This window comes from Mesoplodon bidens, assembly GCF_964165515.1.
Source record: "Mesoplodon bidens genome assembly, chromosome: 6".
Classification (NCBI taxonomy): Eukaryota; Metazoa; Chordata; class Mammalia; order Artiodactyla; family Ziphiidae; genus Mesoplodon; species Mesoplodon bidens.
The window spans coordinates 43,857,596-43,883,636 of NC_138162.1; the positions used below are offsets into that span (position 1 = coordinate 43,857,596).

At 41.4% G+C, this 26,041-nt stretch overlaps 1 protein-coding gene and 1 long non-coding RNA gene across 2 annotated transcripts in view; one reads left to right on the top strand and one right to left on the bottom strand.

Annotated features, from left to right (window-relative positions):
• Nucleotides 1-26,041, bottom strand: part of LOC308618506 — a 118,948-nt gene that overhangs the window by 45,779 nt on the left and 47,128 nt on the right. The window lies entirely within an intron of this gene.
• Nucleotides 7,973-26,041, top strand: part of SLC28A3 (solute carrier family 28 member 3) — a 58,190-nt gene continuing 40,121 nt past the window's right edge. Inside the window, exon 1 of the mRNA XM_081236434.1 lies at nt 7,973-8,161. Within this exon, the coding sequence (XP_081092560.1) occupies nt 8,084-8,161 (78 nt within the window). The 5' untranslated portion in view covers nt 7,973-8,083. The remainder of the gene's footprint in view (nt 8,162-26,041) is intronic.

The window sequence follows — 26,041 nt, forward strand, 5'->3', positions numbered from 1 at the left end:
AAACCGGCCTGATCTCTTTATTCTGCTATTTCACTGTCCCCCATGCCAGCATGTCACCTGTGTGCCGTGACCTTGGTTCCATATGATATCCAGCACCCCACCAACTGTCCACTCAGTTATTTAAGACCAGCTGATCATCTTTGCTCAAGAGGTCTCCAAATCATGCTTTTCAAATCCCATCATTCCTTTTATATTTGCTGTTGGCATTATATAATGCATAGCTTCTCATTAGCTAGAGCTATTTGGTTACCTTGAAATGCAGTTCTTGCTGGATGATGTAAATGCTTACTTTTCTCCTTAACTTTCACAGTAAGGGATTAAACCTGCTTAAGTGGTGATAAATATGAGGGGGTTTTTCTAGAGTTTTCTATTCTAAGAATGGTTATGGACGTATGAATTTTCATAGACTTAATGTATTTCCACTATAAACATTGTTCTTTTTGATGTTAAAATCATCTTGACTTTGACTACTTTTGAAGCCCTTTTCAGATTATTCTTTTAGATACAACCTCCGGTTTAAAAATTTCCTTTTTGGAAGAAGTCATAGGTGCACCTGTCTGGTTCCTTTTAGGGGGACGGTATTTAGAAGCTGAGAACCAGGACTTTAGAGCCCCTGTATAGCTGTGCTGTCTCTGTGCTGCCTCCAGACCAGGCCCTGTGCTGGCACAGGGGATTCTGTGGCACACAAGACAGTCTGTGCCCTCAACTAGAGGGGGTCTGGCAAGAAGATTGGGTGGTCTAGGGCAGCAACCCTGAGCAGCTGAGAGCTGAACAATGAGAATGAACCAGTCCAGGGGCTACTCCAAGTTCAAGTAAAAATGCTCCGAGGCCAGAACAGAGTCCCGAGGTCCTGGAAGATTTGTGAGCAAGAAAGAGAGTAGAACAAAATGAGGGGAAGCCCAGGAGGTCTGCCTGGGTCCTCCTGTAACAGGACAATGACGAACAATATCTCAGTACGTGCAATCCTCACAAGAGGATGCTGGGAATAGGATTTCTTGTTTTGCTTTTAGTAACTAAAATTTGTATTGAGTGAATGAATGGAAGCTACCCAGAATGATTGGTTTTGATGAGTGTGAAATAATGCTAATGAACACTAACAAAGCAAATGATAAGTAACAAACCACATTGAACAGAAAAACTCAGAAACCAAGGTTTTCTTGCTTACTTTTACATAGTTTTATGTGTTTGTGATTGTGATTGTTACATTGCATAAGTAGGACATAGTCCTTTCCTGCTCAGATATTTCCAGCACAGTAGATTGAGTAGAATTCAATATCAATATTTCCCAGCATTCACAAATAATACTGCAACTTCCAGATGTTCTACCAACTGATGTAAGAGCCCTGACACTATCTCAAGCTTCTGCCAATACGTGAACTAACTAGATAGTGATGGGTGAGGCTGAAAATGAGAGCTCAAGATGTGGTTTAAACATTTACTTTTAGACTTAGAGCAACTTTTAAGGACAACTTACAACTTTGGGGGTATGTCCTTAAGTTTTTAAAATTCAATGTCACTGACAATGACTTGGCATCTCTATAATTCTGAGTCACATAGCTTGACCTAGTAACGACAAATCTTACAGTTTTAGGGATATGTTATATAAGAGAAAACCCCTATACCAAAAACCTTAACCTTTTTAGGTAGCAGAATCTTTGTTGTTGTTATTAATAAATCCATCCCAACTCTGAACATAAATAATAAAATGTGTATAGAATCTGTATTTAACAACATGGGGGGAAATATGTGGGATAATATATAGTTTCAGAGATGTAAAAAATATACATTAGGGTTTCTGGGGAATTCCCTGGCAGTCCAGTGGTTAGGACTCTGTGCTTTCACTGCCGAGGGTGCAGGTTCAATCCTGGTCAAGGAACTAAGATCCCGCAAGCCACGTGGCACAGCCAAATAAAGAAATAAAGAAATAAATTAGGGTTTCTGGGGCAGTGAGTGGGCAGGCTGGGGTTGGGGGTGGGTGCTGAGTGTTCTGATGACACCTGGCTCTGTCTGCTGGCCGCAGCCCCACAGCTCTACTTCTTCAAAGGGGGATATGAGACCTTCTAACTGGAATATCCTGAGTGTTGCATGGACATAAAACCCATTTCACAAGAGAAGATTGAAACTAAGAGTGCCCTCATTAGACCGAGTGAGAAACCAGTGCCCACTTCAGCTATAGGCCAGCTTCTGAGCAGAGCAGCCCTGTTGCAATCCTTCTATTCTTCAAGCTTGGTGGCAGGAGATGTCAGGAGGAAAATGGTACCTACAGTATATTCTGGGTCAGTGGCATTGAAAACGGTCATTTTCACAACTTCCTCTCCTTATATGTGCCTGTCTCATCTCTTGTGACACTTGTTTTCTTCCCTGCCCCTGGGAGTAGTCTTCAATATATTGACTTCTGAGGTTCGCAGATTTCACAATTTGATACTATTTTTTCTGTCTATAAGCCATTTCTCCTGGAGAAAAGGAAATTTCTTAAAATCCATACGGATGTGAAGAAAAGCAGTATGCTATTGGTTGTTCTTTTTTACAGTGCAAAATAAAAAGAGAAAAAAAAAATATATATATATAAAAATTAACAATTTCCCTGCCCACACACATAACTGACAAGGAGGTTAAGTTTATAATTTGCATATATGAATAATTCACAAAACGTCTTTCTGTATCTTTTTTACTTTGATATAATTTCAAACTTATAGAAAACTTTCAAGAATAACAGAAACTCTCATCATTTAATCAGATTCACCATTAACATAATGCCTCATTTGCTTTATTTATTCTCTCTCATCTCACATACATTTACATGCTGCTTTGTTTCTGAACCACTTGGGAATAAATACAGACATCATACTCTTTTATTCCTACATACTCCAATGTCTATTTTGTGAGGACGTTCTCTTGCATAACAACAGTATCATTATCAAGATGAGGAAATTTGAGATTGATACATTACTATGACAAAATTCAAATTTGGTCAATTGTCCCTACACTGTCCTATAAATTATAACAAAGCTTTCCCTTGGTCCAGGACTCATTCCAGGATGATGTGTTGCATTTATCTGTCAAATATCTTTGGTATTCTGTAATCTGGAATGGTCCTCTGGCTTCTTTGTCTTTTATGACCATAACAATTTTGAGGAATACAGGCCATTTATTTTATAAAACGTCCCTCAATTGGCCCTAATGTCTTTCTGATTAGACTCAGGTTATACATTTGGGACAATAATACCACAGAAATGATGTTGTGTCCTGCTCAGTGCATCTTATCAAGAGGCACCGAATGTCACTTTTCCCCATTTTTGCTGACCGTTTGGGTAAGGTGGTGTCTTCCAGTTTTCACCATTATAAAGTTCTCGTATTCTTTTTCTTTGATTAATATGTAACTTGTGGGGTGACACTAAGAGACATGTAAATGTCCTTCTCATCAAATTCTGCCAGCCACTAGCTTTAGCATCCATTCATGATTCTTGCCATCATGGTAGCAAAATGGTGAAGAAAACATATTTGAGCTTTATCTTTCTCATATTTCTCTCTTTCTCATATTTCTCTTTTCCAGAGATTGCAATATTTTTTTTCCAGTAGCAACCTTATTTAGCTGACCATTCAAAACCACCCACCATTATCTCACAAACTGTGTCTTGTTTTCTCATCTGTGAAAAGGGACAAAGAATGTTTCCCCTAGGTTGCCTTTTGGGGCAGCTGCTGGCGGGTTTGCCCTGGAATCTTGAGTGTATGCATTCTTCCTACACAGCACCAGGCACTTACCATGTGGTACCGCATCAAACCCACCCAGCAGGCCTGTTATAAGGTAGGCACAACTATGAATCTTGTTTTGCCGGTAACAACAGATGTTTAGAGAGGACACCTGTGAGTAACTTGCCTGAGGTTCCAGCTAGTTAGCTTTAGTAAGAGGCAGAGCCTGGGTTGGCAGCTAGACTGAGTCCAGAGCCTACATGCTTAACTGCTACCTTATACTCATCCAAAACAGACTCATGGCTTGCTCGTGGCAGGGCCAAGAGTAGGATGAGCTGGGCAAGGTGCCTGGGGTGCAAAATTTAAGAAGGCTCTCACTCTCATGTCCTGACCCTGTGCCCGCATTACACTGAGAGTGAGTGTCCCTTAAAATGTGCACCCTAGGCTCACTTCGCCATCCTCCCAGCCCTGGTTCTTGGGGAGGGCTGGCCAGTGGGAATTGGCCTCCGTCACAGTTCATTGTACAGCTCACATATATTCCTGGGATACCTGGGAAGGTAGGAATTTTCCAGTTTCTCCCTTTGGTCAATGGACAAGCTATTCAGCCTTGAGCCTGATCTGTTTTAAGCAATGCTAAGCACAGAGACTACGATGAATACCATCCCTGCCCTCCTATAGCTTGCAGGTCCAAACATTCACTTCCAGTGGAATCAATATGACAGGTCAACACTTGGGCCTTCTTAAGAATCACCTCAATGTGCATTGGCACATTTTTTGAGGATTTCAAAGTACACAAGTGGATTAAACTCTGCTGTCTTGACAACCTCATTGTTTTCCCATTTTATTAACCTTTTTGCATTTATCTTGGTTATTGTTTGCTTTCCCCACTAACAGAATGAATACTTTGGGGTATTAACTCAGTTGTGCTTCCCTTGGGCTTTATTTCCTTTCAGAACTTAGCTCTTGACAGGAACAGGTTTCAGAGGCATGGGCGCAAATTACAACGTTGCCACTTAGTAGTTATGTTCTTGGAAAAGTCAGTTTGTCCCCTGAGACTCAAGTGTTTCATTAGTCCACCAATGTGCCAAGATCATCTTTCCCAGGATTCTAAGTAAAGTGATACAGACGCCAAGTAATCTTAAATCACAGGTGCCATTACCCAGGCAGCAGATGCTGTGCCTGGCCTTTCCTAGTACCAACTGTAGAGTGGGGGGTGTTGAAAAGCAAAATCTAACTACAAATCTAACTACAAAATCTAACTATTTTGTTGGAAAAACATCCCGAAGTATTTTCTATTTCAAATACACATTATTACTTTTTTTCTTTCTTGGATGATCTGAAAAATTCAAGTTGGTTAATCAGATTAAGCTTTGCAGCCATACCAGGATTACATTTTTGGTTTATTAAACTACTTCAAGATGTATTTTAAAAATGTTATTCTGTAGTACGTGAAATGTCCTTCCACGGAGGACAGTGGGAGCAGAGAAAAATTATGAAACATATAATACATTGTTCTCAACATGGGACAATTTTTTTTTTTTTTTTTTTTTTTTTGTGGTACGCGGGCCTCTCACTGTTGTGGCCTCTCCCGTTGCGGAGCACAGGCTCCGGACGCGCAGGCTCAGCGGCCATGGCTTACGGGCCCAGTCGCTCCGCGGCATGTGAGATCTTCCCAGACCGGGGCACGAACCCGTGTCCCCTGCATCAGCAGGCGGACTCTCAACCACTGCACCACCAGGGAAGCCCGGGACAATTTTTTAAAATTCATTTTACTCTTTTTGGAAACACTGTCACCAAAAGGAAAAGAATGACCTCACTATAGAACTACATGTATGAAGCAAGACCTACTGTCATGTATTTATAATTTTTTTACTTTCACAGTTTTAATAAATTTGAAGGGGGTGGGGAGGTTTTTCACTAATGGGTTTGTATATATACAGCCCATGGGTTTTTGGTCTAAAAGCCAACTCTTAGGGAATGGAATAGGACATAGAAATCGTTTGATTAAAAAGTCTAGTGATTCGGTTGCTACTCAATGGTTGCAAAGTTTAAAACTGAGTTTGAGGGACCCTGCAATGAAAATAGCTCAGACACAGAGGAGTTAAGAGACAGTTTCTCAGGCCTTGGCTCAGTTATTCCTTACAAATAACGATTCTGCATGACTAGGGAATGATTTAATATGCAGTCTTGGAAAGTTGAAAGGTGATTTTCTGGTCACAATTTCTATTTCCAAATTGGGTAAAATGAGCCATCGCTTCTACCAAGGTACCATCATTTCTAGTGATAGTCCCATGAATCAAGTTAATTCTTGTGCTGCCAGGAAAGTTGGAATTTTCATTAGTTCTAAAAACTCTTAACCATAGGTTTCAGATAGGTAGCATTTTTATTTTTTTATTTTTATTTTTTGCGGTACGTGGGCCTCTCACTGTTGTGGCCTCTCCCGTTGCAGAGCACAGGCTCTGGACGCACAGGCTCAGCAGCCATGGCTCACGGGCCCAGCCGCTCCGCGGCATGTGGGATCTTCCTGGACCGGGGCACGAACCCGTGTCCCCTGCATCAGCAGGCGGACTCCCAACCACTGCGCCACCAGGGAAGCTCAGATAGGTAGCATTTTAAGTTAAAACTTCTCTGGAAATGACCATCTTTTTTTTTTGCATTTTAGCATCCAAGTTGCATGTGCAATTTGCTCTAATTTTTCCTGTTAGCTGTTATTGCTGGAGAATGAAATGGGCAGGTCATTGTGTCTTTTAATCAACGCTGTAGTGTGATCTTGCTTGCACCATGACCTGCTCTCAAACATGCTTGTATCTTTGCAAACATACTGTCTGTAGCCTAGGGGCAGAGAAAACATAGGATTGTTGCATTTTAAAAGGTTCATATAACAATATCTGCAAGAATGTCAGACATTTGAGTTACGTTTCTGCAATTACAGCCATAAATATAAGAATGAAGGTTTTTCTTTTTCTCTGGAGAATAAGGATCCTCCCTAACCTTAAACTAGATTGAGTCTTGAGCAGCCATAGACAATACATAAATGAATGGGCATGTTTGTGTTCCCACAAAATTTCATTTATGGACACTGAAATTTGAATTTCATAGGGTTTACTTGTGTCATGAAATATTCATCCTTTTGATTTTTTTCAACCATTTTAAAAGCTAGAAACCATTCTTAGCTCTGGGGCTGCATAAAAACAGGCAGCAGGCTGGGTTTAGCTCTTAAGCTGAGTTGTAGTTTGCTGTAGTAAGTGGCAGAGTCAGGATTTGAACCCAGGCAGTATGGGTCCAGTGAGCTCTTAACATATATATTATATATTATATTATATGTAATACATATATGTTAACATATATATATTTAATATGATGATAATGATAGTAAATCATGCTCTTTATAGAAAATCTAGCAAAGGATGAAAGAGAAAATAGCAACCACCCACAAAAACACAACCCAGAAATAACCACTAGTAATATTTGATGTTTTCTTTCCATTCTTTTGTCTACTCTATGCAGTATTTAGTTTATAAATTTTAGTTTTTCATTTATAAACATTTTTCACATTTCCACACAGGCCACACAATTATAATAATTAATGGATACGTGAGAGTTCATTTTAAATGTACTAGGGGAAATTGCTATTTTGAAAAAAATCCTACAGCTAATAATTTCATAAAGCAAAGAATCTTTTGATTAAGTTAGTCACTTTTCATTTACCTGCCACATCTTTGCATTTCTAGGAGTTGGATTTTTTAAAAGCAACCTTGATCACGGACAGTAGTAAAAAGGCTTTGGAATCCACCAGACCTGAATTTGACTTCTCACTGACCCTTTATTGGCCAAATGGCCCTGGGCAAACCATCAGTTTTTGTTAATCTGAGGTGTCAACTGAGGTGATGGTTAGGGACACCTCAGTTTTCCCTTGTTCCGAAGAGAAACCAAGACCACTATATATAATGTCCCAAGCAGGGACCTAGCACAGAATCCTGGTCACTTGGTAGCAGCCAGTCCTTATGTTCCCTGCCACCAACCATTCCCAGTGCCCAGCACCAGCACAGGAAATAGATTCTCTTCCCTCAAGACTGCAGAGAAAATGTCCTTTTCTGTTTTGAGCAGCACAGGAGTCTTCTTCCTGGAGTGAATATGGGCCCGCAGGAATGAGGATAATGAGAAGGATTAATGAGGTGGGTGGACCTGATCTGGAAGTGCCCACCCCGCCCCTTGCCACTCCTGCCTCACCCCAACCAGGAGACTTTGATCGTAGTTTCCAAACTGAAGCAGTGTCCAGGTTCCTACAATAGCAGGTGGCATCCTGACCTAAGCAGAGGCGGGGTTCTATTTCACAGGTACAGGGGATCTCCAGCCCAAACATCTGAAAAGAATTCGGAGCCCAGCCAAATCCATGAGCGGCAAAAAGTCTTTGGAGCTGCAGAGGACGGCAGGGCTCACAGCCGAGGGCTGCAGCAACACTGGCTTTCAGGTGAGCAGACCTTTCATCTTGTTTAAGTCCAAGTAAATGGAAGTAATGCTCTTTCCTTGCCTTTCTGGCAAGTTTCTTAACTACAGCAGAGAGATTCTTGGAACACAATAAGATTTTTAATGGCACTCTTTAAGCCTATTATTTTTCCTTCTTGGGTTCTTCTCAGGTTGACAAACCTGATAAGTTTCTTAACCGAAACTGTTTTGTTCCCTGCCACTTAAAGACAAGAATGTCCTCTCCTACTTGTGTTTAGGGCTCATACGGCACAGATATAGTTTTTTTTTTTTTTAATGTATTTATTTATTTATTTTTGGCTGTGTTGGGTCTTCATTGCGATGCGCAGGCTTCTCCTTACATTGGCTTCTCTTGTTGCAGAGCACGGGCTCTAGAGCACAGGTTCAGTAGTTGTGGCGCAGGGGCTTAGTTGCTCCATGGCATGTGGGATCTTCCCGGACCAGGGCTCGAACCCGTGTCCCCTGCATCAGCAGGCGGATTCTTAACCACTGCGCCACCAGGGAAGTCCATGGATATGGTATTTACCTACAGACATTTTCCCAAAGAACTGGTGAGAGGGGAAGAATGGGGAAGAATCCAGGTCCTGGATGTAGTTAGCACCTCAGGGTCCCTTTCTCTTAAACCAGGTCTCAGAGCCCCTCTCAGATGGTGACCTGGGTACCTGTGCTGCTGCGGGGGGCAGGTACCCAAATCATCTCATGTCATCATCCAAAACTCACTGAGTGATTAACACTGCTTAGCCCAGGGCTAGGTGCCACAGAAGTCCTGTCACCATAAATCACCAGGCTTTTTTCTGACTGGGTCTGGGATGGGGGTTTTTCAGGGCTGTACCCAAGTATACTTCTTCTTTTTTTTTTTTTTTAAAGCACTGAAGTAGCTTACTTCCCTGCCTCGAATTAGAATGATATATTTATTTATTTATTTATTTATTTATTTATTTATCTATTTATGGCTGTGTTGGGTCTTCGTTTCTGTGCGAGGGCCTTCTCCAGCTGTGGCAAGCGGGGGCCACTCTTCATCGTGGTGCGCGGGCCTCTCACTATTGCGGCCTCTCTTGCTGCGGAGCACAGGCTCCAGAGGTGCAGGCTCAGTAATTGTGGCTCACGGGCCTAGTTGCTCCGCGGCATGTGGGATCCTCTCAGACCAGGGCTCGAACTCATGTCCCCTGAATTGGTAGGCAGACTCTCAACCACTGCACTACCAGGGAAGCCCCCAAGTATACTTCTTTTCCTAACCTGACACTCAACATGGGAAGCTCACATGAGCAGGTGTCAGCAATCCTCTGGGCTTCAGCTTCAATAAACAGGCAGAACAAATGCTTAGGCACTAACAAAGAAAGGAACAAGGAAGGTAAAAGGGCTTTGACCCAAGCTGACTCAAGTCCTGAGTCTTCTACTCACAAGTTATTGTAACTTCCTTGATCTTTGGTTTAGTTGTCTGTGCATGTGTCACAGTCATGCTCATCTCATAGATTATAAGTGTAGGGGAGGAAAAATCTTACCCTCTACCCTCTAATGTTCAGTTCCTGAGGTCTGTGAATTAAACTGACAAATGGCAGAAAAACAGGAGCAAAGGCATATTAATAAAATATTTATTAATATTTTTAATTTTTTGTACACATAAAAGTCACAGAAAAGAAGGCTTCACAGGAAAGAAGGGAACATCCCAAAGAAGCAGTAAGATTCAGAGGCTTATATACTATTTTAAAAAGGAGATAAGGGCTTCCCTGGTGGCGCAGTGGTTGAGAGTCCGCCTGCCGATGCAGGGGACACGGGATCGTGCCCCGGTCCGGGAAGATCCCACATGCCGCTGAGCGGCTGGGCCCGTGAGCATGGCCACTGAGCCTGCGCGTCCGGAGCCTGTGCTCTGCAACGGGAGAGGCCACAACAGTGAGAGGCCCGTGTACCGCTAAAAAAAAAAAAAAAAGGAGATAAATTGTGGAGAAGTGACTAGACAAAGGAAAGAGTGGTTGGGCTTTTAGGGCAAATAAATTGTGGGAAAGTGATGAGGAAATATATGGAGGTAACTACTGGAAGATAAGGTTTGACCATGAGGTATCTCCTCGCCATCTCTGTCTTCAGTGACAATGGTTGTTCTCTGTCTGTTATGGGGAGGGCAACACTCGCACGAGGGAAAGTTATGCCCTGTTTTTAAGCAGATAGAGAAAGAGCAGAGATATCTTCTAAGAATTATTTTGAACTGAAGGCAAATGAGAAAAGGCAGACACAGAAAGAGCTCTCGGCTCTTCCTCTATCCGCTTAAATATGGCACATTTAAGCCAAAGTGGCATATTTGGAGTGGCATATCCTGATCGCCATCATAAGTGAGAAAAAAGCATAAAGCAGGGAGCCTTTTCTTTTTTTCTTTTTTTTGCAGTACGCGGGCCTCTCACTGTTGTGGCCTCTCCTGTCGTGGAGCACAGGCTCCAGACACGCAGGCTCAGTGGCCATGGCTCATGGGCCCAGCCGCTCCGTGGCATGTGGGATCTTCCCAGACCAGGGCATGAACCCGTGTCCCCTGCATCAGCAGGCGGACTCTCAACCACTGCGCCACCAGGGAAGCCCACAGGGAGCCTTTTCTGATTGAAAAGAATGGAAGGGATGGAATGGGATAAAGGGTCAAAGTGAATATGGCAGCAAGAGAAAGGCATCTGCAATGGAGAAGGGTACCTGTTGCCAGCAGTTGGCTGCCCGTGGTCAGTGAGCAAGGCGCAGAGCCCCCAAAAGCTGCCCTGTTTTCTATCCCTCACACTCTTCTCCCATAGCAGAGCATCTCCAGGCCTCAGGGTGCAGAGCAGTGCCTCTCAAACCCAGCAGAGTACCACACACCAGTACCAACAAGCGTTGACCAGGTTATTCGTCCAGTGTTTCTCCTTCAATGAGAATTTCCAGAGACACGTATTTACTCAGCAAGATTGTTAACTGCCCCCTGGATGTGGCCACTGCTAGAGAGGGAGATGAGTTCAAGAAGGAATAATATGCTAATCTTGCATCACAGATGTTCGGAGAACATCAGTTAGGGCTTAAGGGTGGGCAGGGATTTCCCAGTTGAACAGGGAGGGGCATCAGCAGAGCATCACAAATAAAGAGAACTATCTACCCAGGCCCAGGGGCCTGAAAGAGCCTGTGTGCTTGGGGTAGAGAAGATTCGGAGCTGGGGCTGGGGAGTAGGGAAAGGGGGCAGGCTGGCGTCAGATCATGTGGCCTAAGCATTTGAGAAGGAAGCAATCAAAATCTACACTCTCGGGAATTCCCTGGAGGTCCAGTGGTTAGGACTCCACACTTTCACTGCTGAGGGCCCAGGTTCAATCCCTGGTGGAGGAACAAAGATCCCGCAAGCCACGCAGTGCAGCCAAAAAAAAAAAAAAAAATCTACACTATCAAATCATTAAAGTACTCTACTAGCCCTGTTAAAGATGGACAAAAAATGGAAAGAGATTTGTGTGTGGTTGGGACACCAGTTAGGAGGTTAGTGTGATGATCAGAAGTAGGTTAGAGGCGGTGGAAACTGACGCTGGGGGAAAGTACTTGTGCTCCTAAGAGGCCGCTGCAGTGGAATTGGGCAGAGTCAGAGCTGCTCTGCCTGCGAAAATTTCCACGTCCTCCTCTGTAATATATGCAAAAAATATATGTTTTTAAAAATGCTGTCTTAGTTCACTCAGGCTGCTGTAACAAAATATCTCGGACTGGGTAGCTTATAAACAGAAACATATTTTTCACAGTTCTGGAGGCCGGGAGGTCCAAGATCACGGCATCAGCAAATTCTGTCTGGTGAGAGCCCCATCCTCACGTGGCCACAAATGCAAGGGAGCTCTCTGGGCTTTTGTCTGTCTGTTTGGCCACACTGCACAGCTTTGGATCTTAGTTCCCCAACCAGGAATTAAACCCGTGCCCTCAGCAGTGAAAGCATGGAGTCCTAACCACTGGACCACCAGGGAAGTCCCTCTGGGGTCTTTTTTATAAAGGCACTAAACCCATTTATGAAGGCCCTTCCCTCATGACCTAAGCACCTCCCAAAGGCCCCACCTCCTAATACACCATGCAGGGCATGACATTTTCAAAACAGGAATTTGGCAGGGGGCGTGGTGTGTGGACACAAACATTCAGACCATAGCAAGTGCCTAGCACAGTGTGAACATAGTAGCAGTAGCTCTTGGTGCCAGGACAGGTTAAAGTCCACATGTCTAGCTTGAGATATCCACTTGGAAGTGATTCCCTTTACGTAAATAGGAAATCTAGGAATCAGGTTGGAGCAAGGAAAAGAATGACTTCATTTTGAGGCTGCTGGTTGAAATTAAGATGATGCTGAACATCCAGATAGAGATGGAAATGGAGCAGGAAGCTTTAGGCACACCTGCACCTGGAGCCTGGAAGGGGACGTTATACGTTTGGGGGCTGTTAGCACAGAGGTGGCCAGGGTGTGGACGAGACCACGGGGAGGGAAACCTGGGAAGCACCAGTGTTTCAGGAGCAGCAAAGTCAGAGAAGTCAGAGGATGAAACAGAGAAGCCAGAGGGAAAGAGAGGACGGAACCAGAGGAGGAAAGGTCTGGGGAAGCAGAGGGGTAAGAGAACCACAAGGTGAACAGCAAAGACCCCTCCATGGAATGGAGGAGACACGTTCATCTGATTTGCTAATTAGGATATTACTGGTGACCGGGGCTGAGGGCCGGGACAGTCTGTGTTTTAAGTGGGAGTTAAGAGACTGGAGAAAATGAGAACAGAAAGGACATTCCTCTGGCAGAGAGGAGAGGAGAGAAGAGGGACAGGCTCGGGAGAGGCAAGATGGAAATTGTAGGCAGTGTTTTTCTTATCATTGTAAATGATCACATGCAGAAAAACACATAAAACCAAATAGACAACATATTATAAAGTGCCACCCAGGTCAAGAAATAGGACATTGCCCTCTCTCAGCTCGGACACCCCTGCCCTGCACAGTCTGTTCAACTGCCCCCCTCCCTCAGGGATAACAAGGTTCCCAACTTTGTGGTAATTACTTTGCCGTTTTGCCTTATGCTTTAACTTCTAATTATGAATCCTTAAACACTGCCTTTGCCTGTTTTTGAACTTTATGTAAATAGAAAATTTCAAGAAAAATTATTGCTTCTTTTAAAACATTTATATGGAATTAGGTAAGATGAATCATTTCGTATCTGGCTTCTTTTGCTCAGTTTTATATTTCTAAGATTCAGCCATAGTACTGTGTGTAACCAGAGTTCATCCAATTTCCTTGATACACAGTATTCTCCGTCAATACTACACAATTTATCTATTTTACTGTCAGTGGACTTTGCCTCGTTAAGTTTGGAGCATTGGGGAACTTCAAAATAACAAAGGCAGCTATGAATATTCTTGTACGTGTCTCCTGGTGAATAACACTTTTATTTTGGGATTATACTTAGGAGTGGAATTACTAGGTCATTGGGAATACATATACACTTTCAACTTTGATAATAATTCCAGACTGGTTTCCTAAGTGGTTTTACCAGTTTATACTCCCATCCACAGAGTGTGAGTTCCTATTACTCCATAGGCTCACCAACATTTATCGGGTTTGTTAATTTCAGTGATTCTGGTAGGTGTATAGCCATATATTAGGGAGGTTTGATTTTAATTTTCCTGTGTTATTGGCCATTAGATGCCTACTTTATGAAATAATTGCTCAAGTCTCTTGTCTATTTTCTCTACTGGATTTTGTCTTTTCCCTATTGATTTGAAAGAGTTCTCTTTCAAAATGAAAGTCTTCTATCACTCTGAAACTCTCTTTCGCTCTTTAACATTTTGAGAAACAAAAGTTAATTATACTGAGGGACCATTTATCAGGTGTTTGTTTTATATATCCTGTTTAAGAAATCACTTTCTACCCTGCAAGATCATGAAGATACCCTCTCATATTTTCTATAAGCTTGTTCTTGCTTTCTACATTGAGGCCTCTAGTCCCTCTGAAACTGATTTTTATGTATTGTGTAAGATGAGAGTCAAGTTTTCTGTGTTTCTACATGGACATTCAATTATTTCACCATCACTTCAAAAAGAAAAACCTTTTCTTCATCTGACAAATACCGCAAATTCCAAGAGTCTATCTTTGGGGTAAGTTTTTTTAGAATAGGGCAACTGAAAGATTTTTTTCAAACTCAAAGAAGGGGAAAGGATCCAGAGAAAAGGAAGAGATGAAAATTGACAGCAGGAGAGGTGGGATAAAACTCAGAACTTCTAAGGGTGAAAATCCAGACAAGTTTTTGAACGAACCTCTTTCCTGAAGTGTGTCCCTTAGAATCCCAGCACAAGTGTCCTCCTGCCCATGAGTAAACATTGATCTTGCCATGAGTGGCCATTAGAGGCACAGGGCCCATCCTTGCTCTGACGTCGGTTGGGTAGGACCCACTTATGAACGTCCTGAGAGAGCCCTAGACTGGAATTGTGCCTCTACTCTACACATACACGGAGGAAGGCTGCCTCACTCCATGATTCACCTGGTGAGTCAGTCAGGTTTGGAGAGATTGTTAAATGGAGCTCAAAATTTGGGAGGTCATATAAGTGCTGGAATGTTGGCATAGACTTTGAACCCAGATTCTTTGAATATATAAGTTCTGAGGTTGGAAGAGTACTGTTTCTTCAACACATTAATCAGGGAGGTCAGCATGAATCACACTCAGATAACTGAGTATGTTTACACATAGCTCAGGACAAGCTTGGCTAGAGCTATCTAGATGCTTTTTTTGTCCCCACAAGTAAATTAAGACACAGAAAATGCATGACAATAGAGTTGCCATGTGATCCTGCAATCCCACTCCTGGGCATATATCTGGACATAAGTATAATTCAAAAAGATACATGTACCTCTATATTCATAGCAGCACTATTTACAATAGCAAGACAGGGAAGCAGTCTAAATGTCCATCAACAGATGAATGGTAAAAAAGATGTGGTACATATATACAATGGAATATTACTCAGTCATAAAAAAGAAGGAAATAATGCCATGTGTAGCAACATAGATGGACCTAGAGATTATCATCCTAAGTGAAGTAAATCAGCCAAAGACAAATATATGATATCACTTATATGTGGAATCTAAAACAAATGATACAAATGAACTTATTTACAAAACAGAAATAGACTCAGACATAAAAAACAAACTAATGAAGAAGTGAAATTGAGTTATTTGTAGTGAGGTGGATGGACCTAGAGTCTGTCATACAGAGTGAAGTAAGTCAGAAAGAGAAAAACAAATACCGTATGCTAACACGTATATATGGAATCTAAAAAAAAAAAAAAAAAAGATTATGAAGAACCTAGGGGCAGGACAGGAATAAAAAGGCAGACGTAGAGAATGGACTTGAGGACATGGGGAGGGGGAAGGGTAAGCTGGGACAAAGTGAGAGAGTGGCATGGACATATATACACTACCAAATGTAAAATAGATAGCTAGTGGGAAGCAGCTGCATAGCACAGGGAGATCAGCTCAGTGCTTTGTGACCACCTAGAGGGGTGGGATAGGGAGGGTGGGAGGGAGACAGAGAAGGGAGGAGATATGGGGATATATATATATATGTATAACTGATTCACTTTGTTATAAAGCAGAAACTAACACACCATTGTAAAGCAATTATACTCCAATAAAGATGTTAAAAAAAAAAAAAAAACTTATGGTTACCAAAGGGGAAAAGGGCAGGGAGGGAGGGATAAATCAGGAGTTTGGGATTAACAGATACAGACTTCTATATATAAAATAGATAAACGATAAGGACCTACTGTATAGCATGGGGAATTACATTCAATATCTTTTAATTACGTATAACAAAATAATCTGAAAAGGAATATATATATAGAACTGAATCACTTTGCTGTATACCTGAAACTAACAAAACATTGTAAATCAACTATACTTTAATAAAAAAACAAAAAATAATGTGGCTATTCTGGAAAACAGATACATCCCCGTTTCTCCAGGCTTTATTGTTCTTGCTGTTGTCATTATTATTACTATTTGTTTCTTTAGTGAATTAACTGAAATAATTTTATGTAGACTGTATTTATTGTCATGTGTGGCCACTAAAGTCTCTGCTCAGTTAGTTTAATGATTAGTTAAGGATCTGATATAAATTCCCAAGCAGCTGGAACCAATAAATCTCCCAGGCTTTGCTGAGGGCTCTGTGTGCCTGCTGGGGAGATTGCCTTCAGTGCTCAGGCAAGCTGGCCACAGTTCTATGTTTACTTTACTCCCTGCTTCTGTTGACTTTCAACATCAGCCAGAGATGAGAACTTTGATTTTTCTCAGGTCTTTCTCAAGCATGAACGTGACTCCGGGCATGTCCCTGGGCTTCTAATTTCCCAGGAATATCAGAGCGTTTCTAAGTCCCTTATAGATATCTCATTCCCCAGCTTTTCCTTTAAATTTTTGTCTATCTTGTTGTTTTCTCCAACTGTTATCACCACCTCAGGCAGCTGCCTACCTTAAACCATTGCCCCCAGGAAAATAGCACTGGGTGAACTCTAACTCAGATTAAATAAAGACACGCCTTGTGAGTGGGATTTTCTGAGGAACTGCAAGACAGGTCAAATAATGGCAGTTATCTTGGAATTGGACTTTGGGAGAGTGACAACCCCATTTTGCCTCATTATTTACCCATTAATATGAGACAAGGCTCTCTGTACCATGAAAAAGTGTCACAGTCCAAAAGGGGCCAAGACAGGCATAACAGCTCCCCTTCTGGACCACACAGTTGCCTTATTTTGCTGACCTGCTCAGCTTTGGAAATGTACCAATCATTTTACCCTGTCAGTCATATCACTTTATAACTTTGCTAGCTTTTAAATAATTTTTTGAAGTATTTATTTATTTGGTTGCATCAGGTCTTAGTTGCGGCAGGCAGGCTCCTTAGTTGCAGCTCAAGGGCTCCTTAGTTGCAGCGCACCAGCTCCTTAGTTGCTGCTCGCAACCTCCTTAGTAGTGGCATGCGAAATCTTAGTTGCGGCATGCATGTGGGATCTAATTCCCGGACCAGGGATCGAACCCGGGCCCCTGCACTGGGAGCGCAGAGTCTTAACCACTGCACCACCAGGGAAGCCCCAAGAATGTTTATTTTTCTAATTCTCATTACTGCATTCTGAGTTTCTCATCCACTCAAGTCCATTGGTTCAGGAACACTTACAAGGAGGAAATTGGTTAGAGAGCACTGGTCTGACTTGTGCAGCCAGGGAGGTTTGAAACAAAGTAATTGCTTAATTACTTAATTGCTTCATTGAGGACTGGTCAGACCCAGGCAGATGAAGCAGCTGGAGAGCAAAGGTCTAGGCACAGGGTATGTTGGAGCCAGCAAGGCAGGGCATAAGGTCAAGAAAAGATATTTCTAGGAGCCAGCAAATGTGAGGCTTTCTGTTGACCCACACAGCCGCTCCCTTTTTCCCCTGCAGAGCATGAGGTCTTGAGGTCAGGGAAGAGGGAAGAAAGAAGTGGGAAAGGAAGAATTTAGAAAAGCACAGGTGGGAGTAAGAAGTAGTCTGCTGTGCTCCAAGCACTGACCCTATATAGTGTATGTGGTTCTGACCTTGGCTGCAGATGGCAAGGGGCCTCTTGTTAAGGAGGAAGTGGAAGAGGGAGGAAAGGGGCGAGCTCCTGAAAAAAGCCAGACAGTTGGTGGGCGGATGGGAAAGTGAGGGTGACATCAGGGCACAGACACTGAGCCTGAAAGCTACATACTAAGTCATTATGAGGAGGGCAAAACCCCTTGGGTTGAGGCTTCAGAGCCAGGCTGCCAGGTCCACCATTTAGGCAAGTGACCTAACTTCTATGCCTATTTCTTCATCCCAAAATAGGTACTAATACCCTGCATCATAAGACTTTTGGGAGATTAATGTAAAGCACTAGTACCTAGCAAGTGCTCAAGTATCAGCAACTATTATTTAAACCATTTACGTGGGGAGGCTATTTTGGTGCAGGCCAAACCAAATTTTCAACTCCAGGTGTGAAGTCTGTCTCTTCTCATAGCAAATACTGGAATCCACTGATGGAAAAACTGTGAGAGATGCCAACATGCAGATCTGAATTGTTACCACGTCAACTGAACGTAAAACCTCATGTCCCTGAGGTCTCCAGCACACTGGAGAGCTCGGCCCTCAACATCTGTCTCTCTTCAAAGCACTGTAGAAAGTTATTTACAGATATTCTGGTTCATTTTGATTCATGTTCTATTTAATCAAATGAATTTCTTTTAAAATTTGTATACACTGTTAAGTTTATTCGATGTGTTTCTAGCACTTAATTACTTAATCAGCACTCCCTGGAAAGAAGTGCTTGATGGCCAAGGTGACTTTAGAAATCACCAAAAAGCAAATTTTTTCCAACTGTGAGCAAATTCAAATGCCTATGACATAATGATGTGCAACTGACTGGTATAAAATACTCCAATTCTAAGTAAGGATAATACTTAGAAAGAAATGACCGTAACTCCCCACAATAACATAAGAATCAGGTAGGTACTACTGACCAAGGCTTTATCCTGCAGGTGATTCAGGCTTTGGCATAAAACACACCTTTCTTCCCCACTCCCGCACCTCGTGGCTTGAGGGATCTTAGTTCCCAGACCAGGGATCGAACCTGGGCCCCCTGTAGTGGAAGCTCAGAGTCCTGGACCATCAGGGGATTCCCTAAAACACTCCTTTACATAAAGAGGGCTGGAGAGTGGCTGAAGCAGGAACCAAAAGTAGACTTGGAGTCGATTTCACTGAACTTGCAGGAAGGTCCCAAGTTGTAACACCCACTGTATAAACCAATGGTTGCAAACGCAAAGCAGGATTTTGAATAGCTTAGGGGCTACTCAAGATAATACAAGATGAAGTTACAAGATGAAGGTGTCATTAATGATATCTGATGTCACTTGACACCACCTGTATCTCTCCTTCCCTATTTCCCTTTTCTTCCTTCTTATTCTGTCGTACTCCAATAATAGACTTTAATAAAATCTGAAGCCATGTTTTCTGCTCTTAATTTTAGAAATAAAATTAATAAATTTAAATATTAGAAATAAGTCTTTCAGTGATTAATCTGACTAAATTGCTTCACAGACAAGTGTTATTACATCCTTCATAGCTTTTGTATATTATAAATATTAGACAGCGTAAATTTCTTAATCTTTCAATCTTTGGCTGACAGTCACGAGCCCTACAGAAAGAAGACCACCACCAGCTTTGTGGCCCATGGTGAAAGCATTTTAATAAACAAAACACAATCTACACTCACCTCACCATCTGAATTTTGATCCCTTCAGACAGACTGGAGATTTGCTTACTAAAACAAATCAGAGAAGGAAATGAGAGTAAGAAGAATCTTAATTTCGACTGAGAAATTCAAAGGGATTTTACCCTTGTTTATTAATTTTTTTTCTCAACTGTAGGAAGATGTTTTGCTTATAAGAGCACCTCTGGTTCCCCTGTGACTAAATGGGTTGCATCTTTGGAATGTCAGACACAGCCAAGTTTATTCCAGTTAACCCGTAGAAGTAGTACCTTGAACTTTTTAATAGTCCTTATACCGACTATAATTAATGATCAATTAAATAATTTATGGTTGACAGCTTTTCCTCTAAACTCCCTGAGAACAGGGACTGTAATGCAATGCCTTGTAACTAATACAGTGTCTATGCCATAGTAGGTGCACAGTAAGTATTTATTAAAGGAATGAATGAGAATGCTTGGGATGGAGCCCCAAGGAACTATATGTAACATTAAGGGTTGAGTGAAAAGGCTTATACGGTACAGGAAAAGGAGAAGGAGAAGTACAGATGGTAGGAAAGAACTAGCAAAATGTGATCACAGAAGTCAGGGGCAAGAATATTTTAAGGAGTAAATGGTCCACTATGTATGATGAAAACTGGACTTAGGGAAATGGAAACCATTGATTACTTTAGCAAGAGTGATTTCCATAGCGTGGTAAGAATGAAAGCCATTTTGGCATGGGTTCAAGAGTGAATATGAGGCAAAAAATGGAACCAGTGTCCTGTCTGATCAGGCTGCTATAACAAAATACTACAGACTCAGTAGCTTAAAGACAACAGAAATTTATTTCTGGAGACTGGAAGTCTAAGATCAAGGTGTTAGCACGGTCAGTGTTCTAGTGTGAGCCCTCTTCCTGGTTTAGAGTCAGCACCTTTGAAATCACCATGTCCTCACATGGTAGAAAGGGCTAGGGATCGCTATGGGCTCACTTTTATAAGGGCACTAATTATTCCCATTCATGAGGGCAACACCCTCAAGACTTAAGCAACTCTCAAAGGCCCTACTTCCTAATACCATCATCTTTGGTGGCTAGAATTTCAACATAATGAATTTTGAGGGGACACAAACATTCAGACCGTAGCAACCAGTAAGTGCAGATAGAAAACTGGTGGGCTTTTTTTGGTTGTTTTGGTTTATTTTATTTTATTTATTTATTGTTTCTGGCTGTGTTGGGTCTTTGTTGCTGTGTGCAGGCTTTTATTTGGTTGCAGTGAGCGGGGGCTACTCTTCATTGCGGTTCACTGGCTTCTCATTGTGGTGGCTTCTCTTGTTGCAGAGCACGGGCTCTAGGTGCGCGGGCCTCAGTAGTTGTGGCACGTGGGCTCAGTGGTTGTGGCTCGCGGGCTCTAGAGTGCAGGCTCTGTAGTTGTGGCACACAGGCTTAGCTGCTCCGTGGCATGCGGGATCTTCCCGGACCAGGGATAGAACCCATATCCCCTGCACTGGCAGGTGGATTCTCAACCACTGCACCAACAGGGAAGCCCAGAAAACTGGTTTTTAATAGGAGAAGAATTCTTGGCTTCACATATTAAAAAATTGATAAAGATGCAACTATTAGAAAATCAAGGGAAAAGAAGGTTGAGTAAGGTAGTGCATGGGAAAGCACAGAGCACCGTGCCTGGCCCAGAGTAAGAAGTCCAGATGTTGTCATATTATTGCTGTTAGGATTAGCTTATCCATGTGTGTCTTGAGACCTCTCCCTCTCAAATGTATAGTAGAAGTTTTTGTGGGAGGGTCTTCAACTATTCAAACAACAGTTTAAGTCAAAGAAAAGCAAAAGAAACAATAACAGGAAATTGGAACCAGGCTGAAATAATCACACATTATCAAGTACAAATATGAAAAACTAAGATAAGAGTGAAAGACAACCCAGCAGCAGAGAAGGGCAGTGATGTCTCAGGGTGTACAATTCTACATTTATACGACTTTTAGCTAGTTCCAGGATCTGGAAACCACATGTGAAAAAAGGAAAACATATACATATGTGGTTTTGGAGAAATTTAACTCCACTCTTGGTGATGACTTGGTTAGTGTGGTGACAGGTCGACCATCCCATTATAAAGTTACATTTCTCTCTTTCTAATTAGTAAGTGATCTGAGCAGTGATTCCTCAGGCTGTGTGAATATCCAGTTCCCCAGAACATTTCACCGCATGGTTTTTGCATCCATTGATGACCCTTTCCTGGATCAATTATTACTTTGGGAGTTGCAAAATGGTAACTTTCATTTCTTCAGTATTCCTTACCCCACATTGTTTTGAAAAGAATGAACTTCTCTTTTTTTGTCTTTCTCTCTTTTTGAGTATCATTGTAGACTAACGTTCCCTTTTATTCAATGTTTTATAATGAATTACCAACATTATTTGTTTCTTCCAACACTTTTTATGAAATTTTTCAAACATACAGAAAAGTTAAAAGAATTTCATAGTGAACATCACCCACATTCTACAATTTACATTTTACTATCCTTTACCACATATTTCTTTATCTATGCTGCCCTCTATCCATCCATCATTCATCGTATTTTTTGACATAAGTTGCAGTTATTATTCACATTTTTTACTTTTTGGTACTCAATTTGTCCCAAATTTGGCCAGTGATCAAAGTATATAAAAATGAGGTCATGTTAATAGTTTTTACCAGGTTCCTGCTTCCAGACTACCAGAATCAGAAGTGGGGCTGAGGGTTGGCCCTCATGGCACCTCTATCTTGCCGCATTAGTGGAATGGCTAAACAAGTGGACATTGCATGCAGCAACCATTCTCCAGCCTACCTGAGCTTGTCTGGTCTGGCACCAGAACTACACTGGAAGCTAATCTGCATTTCATCTTTTAAATATAACCCAGGACTCTGATCACTTCTGATAGAAAAAAACAACCTCTTTTAGAAAAATCGTATGACATCAGCCTCGGGCAATTAAGCAGGAAGCTTAACCATCACTCATTTTCTCTTTATTTCAAGAATCTATATGAACCAGATGCTAAGTCCTTTATTCTTGGGCATTATTTGACTTATCTGACTAGTAGATTTACTGGATGATAATATGGACAGAACCAGAAGTAAAACCAGGACCTCCAATGACAAATAAGAAAAAAAAGGTCCATATTCTCTCAGATGTATCCATTTATGGTGGCTTCATAAATAAGAGCTACATCAGGTGGGGAGTGGGCAGGGAAAGCTTTCCCATGGGCCTGAGGAGAAAGGGGCACATTCCTCTCCACAGACCAAGAGGAGATTGAACTCCATGTTTGAAATGTATGTGACAGATGCAAAAAGACCCTCACTACATTTAGCTACTAAGTACAAGTAGAAAAAAGAATTCATATCTATTGCATAATTTACATCCATGGCATTGAAATTAAAGTGGTTATTGGAACTTGCCACTGGACCTTGCTGGGGTTTTTTTTCCTTGTTTTTTAAAGTGTTAGTAAAGATGCATATACGTTATTCTATCACAAATTAATTTTAATATTTTAATAACTGTATTTCAATATAATTGGCTTCCTTTTAATCCTATATATTTAATTTTATGTATTTTAAAACACTCTGAAACGAGTGCATCAGCTCCACCAACTGCCCTGCTTTAGGACAGTTCCCAGAAGTTGCACAGAGCTTCCATCACAGTGGTAGAACTTCATCATAACCACTGGGAGTTTAGGAAATATGCCTTTTTCTGGGAAACTGTAGACCCTGCTAAAATTCAGAGCTGTATTTCTAAAGGAAATGGGGAAGAATAGATGTTGGGGACAATTAGCAGTCTTGGCCATAATATTATATTTTTTATTGGAGTCCAAGAGCTGTTAATTAGATTCCAATTTTTTGTTGTCATTTTGGTTTTCTTTTATCCTTACTTTCCCACTTGATTTGTCATAGACTGAAAGAGTTCTCTCAACCTCTTTCTAAATGTGTCTCTAGATTTTTTTTCCCAGTTTCCCTTGTTAATCTATGCCACTTGTACATAGATAGCCATCCTTCAGAGAGTGAGATTGGACCCCAACCACTGGCTTCTTTTTGGACATGGTAATGGAATTTTTTGTCCTCTCTTCAGCCTTGATTGATTAAGATGATGACCACTGCGTGTTTTACCTTTCTGAGTATTTTCAGTGTATGGTTGTGCTCTGTTATTCCATCTGACTCAATCAAATAGATTTGCTTGCCCTTAGCTTCTCTCATCATACTTGATGTGATTTTTTTAAAAAAAACTTTTCATTGGTTTGGTTTATTTTTGTTTGGTTTCTTCTGAAGACATATTTTGTTTGTTTGTTTGTCTGTTTTAATGGCTCCTTTTATAACCAACCTAAGATTGTGAGTAATCACAAAATTTCTATATTTTCTACTTTCCATTATTTTATTTCATTCTCTTCCATCACTTAATTTTAACTGACTATATACCTTTTAGTGTTTACCTTTCTATCTTAAACACTGCTACTTATAATCTCTTCCAGCTCCCAGAAATTAAAAGTTGAGGAAACTGGCTTATTTATCCTACCATCAAAATTTTTGTTTCCTTCTCCTTCAAGTGGTGCTCTGATAATCTTTTGTACATTATCAGGGGTTGTAACGTTTATAATTTGTTCTGGAAACTTACTCCCTGGAGTTGTTTTGGATTTCGATTCATTAAAAAGATTCAAAACATACTATCACTTCTTTTGCCAAAATTTCTCCATTTATCACTTGTTTGGCTGGTTCTTCCTCAAGGTGTTTCTTCAAGAAAGCTCACAAAAGTCATATTCCATGAGTACTTGCATGTTTAAATGTATTTTTTTCTAAATCCAACAAATATAAACCTTCCTCTAATTTTTCTCCTTCAGGTACAGAACTCTGACTCTTTCCACTTCTCCTTATGTCTCTATCCTTAGAGGTTCCTTTTGCCTCTGGCTCACAAAGATCATGAGGGGAGAATGTCATCAGTGTTCTGTAGCCCTGACTCCTTGCAGCCAACTCAAAGCTCTGTTCAGAGCATTCAGAGGTGACAGAGAATTGTGGCAGGGCAGTGTGACAATGAGTCCCAGGCCGGTCAGATGGTTTCCTCGGCACCCGGTCTGTGAACCCACACAGGCTGGCAAGAAAAACAGGCACATCTCACAGAGGGGCAGTCTAGCCAGTGCCCATCACCTCACATTAAGGATTACGTAAACCCAAGACTTGAGTCAGAGGTTACCTGAACCAAGAGGGTCAGAAGCAATAGGTAAAGATCGGAGGCTTCTGGAATACTGCCTTTGAAAATGCAACCGTTCCAAGGTAATGCTCATGAAACTTGAAAGAAAATTTTAGAAAGAACTGGCCTTAAAATATTTGACATTTGTAGAGTTTTAAAATAGATAGATAGATAGACAGACAGATAGATAGATGGATGATAGTTAAGAGGGGGAGAGGAATGATTGCAATTTGAAGAGATTAGATTCACAAAACAGATGTTGACTTTTACATGCCAACTTTCAACAAGAGGACAAAGTGGCGAAGAGGTGCCACCACCTTTGAGCGGCTGGGCCCCTGCTGCAGTAGGTGGGCTGCGTCACGCCACCTCCGGCCCGTAGCTTTGCCTCCCTCTCCTGTTCTGCCGTGGGCCCACAATGCCACAGTACCAGACACAGGAGGAATTCAGTCACACAGCGGAGAAACTCTACCTTGCAGACCCTATGAAGGCACGTGTGGTTCTCAAATATAGGCATTCTGATGGGAGTTTGGGTATTAAAGTAACATGATTTAGTTTGTTTTGTGTATAGAACAGACCAAGCTCAAGATGTAAAGAAGATTGAGAAATTCCACAGTCAACTAATGCGGCTTATGGTGGCCAAGGAAGCCCATCAGTGTTGCCATGGAAACGGACTGAATGGTTTGAAATGACGACTGTTTGTCATGTTCTTAGGATGTAAATATCTTTTGAATTTGAGAAAGTGTTGGGACAGAAAATACTTTATGTAACTAAGTGGGCTATTCAGAAGCCAAGAGATCATTCTTTGTTCTTTAGTGTTTACTTTAGAGGGCTAGGAATGTAAGTGCTTTCGGTTAGAAAGCCTTTATTTAGTTTTGGAAATGGAACAAGGAATGTCTCTATCTTGGAAACTTTGCAGATTGTTTGATGTTAGGCAAAATAAAAACTTACTCTCTGGTAAGTTTGTATCAGTAATTTGAAAATGAGATATCAAGAAAAGCCAATTCTTCCTTAAATTTAGTTAATCTGTCTTTAAAAGAAAATTAAATGTAACCATTTTGCCGAATTGATATATTTCTTTTGGAGCATAAATTTTGTGCTGTTGATGACTAGCAAATACAAAATATGGTAACTGGAATTAACTGTGCACAGCAGTATAGCTGATTATATATGGTAGTGTAGTCTCAATTATATCAAAAAGTAACTATGAAAACAAGTATGCTTCACCTTAAACTTTACAAATTTAAACTATATGTTTTGTTTTATTTTTATAAACTTATTTATTTATTTTTGGCTTCATTGGAACTTCGTTGCTGCATTCAGGCTTTCTCTAGTTGCAGCGAGCAGGGGCTATTCTTCGTTGCCGTGAGAGGGCTTCTCATTGTGGGGGCTTCTCATTGCGGTTGCTTCTCTTGTAGCAGAGCATGGGCTCTAGG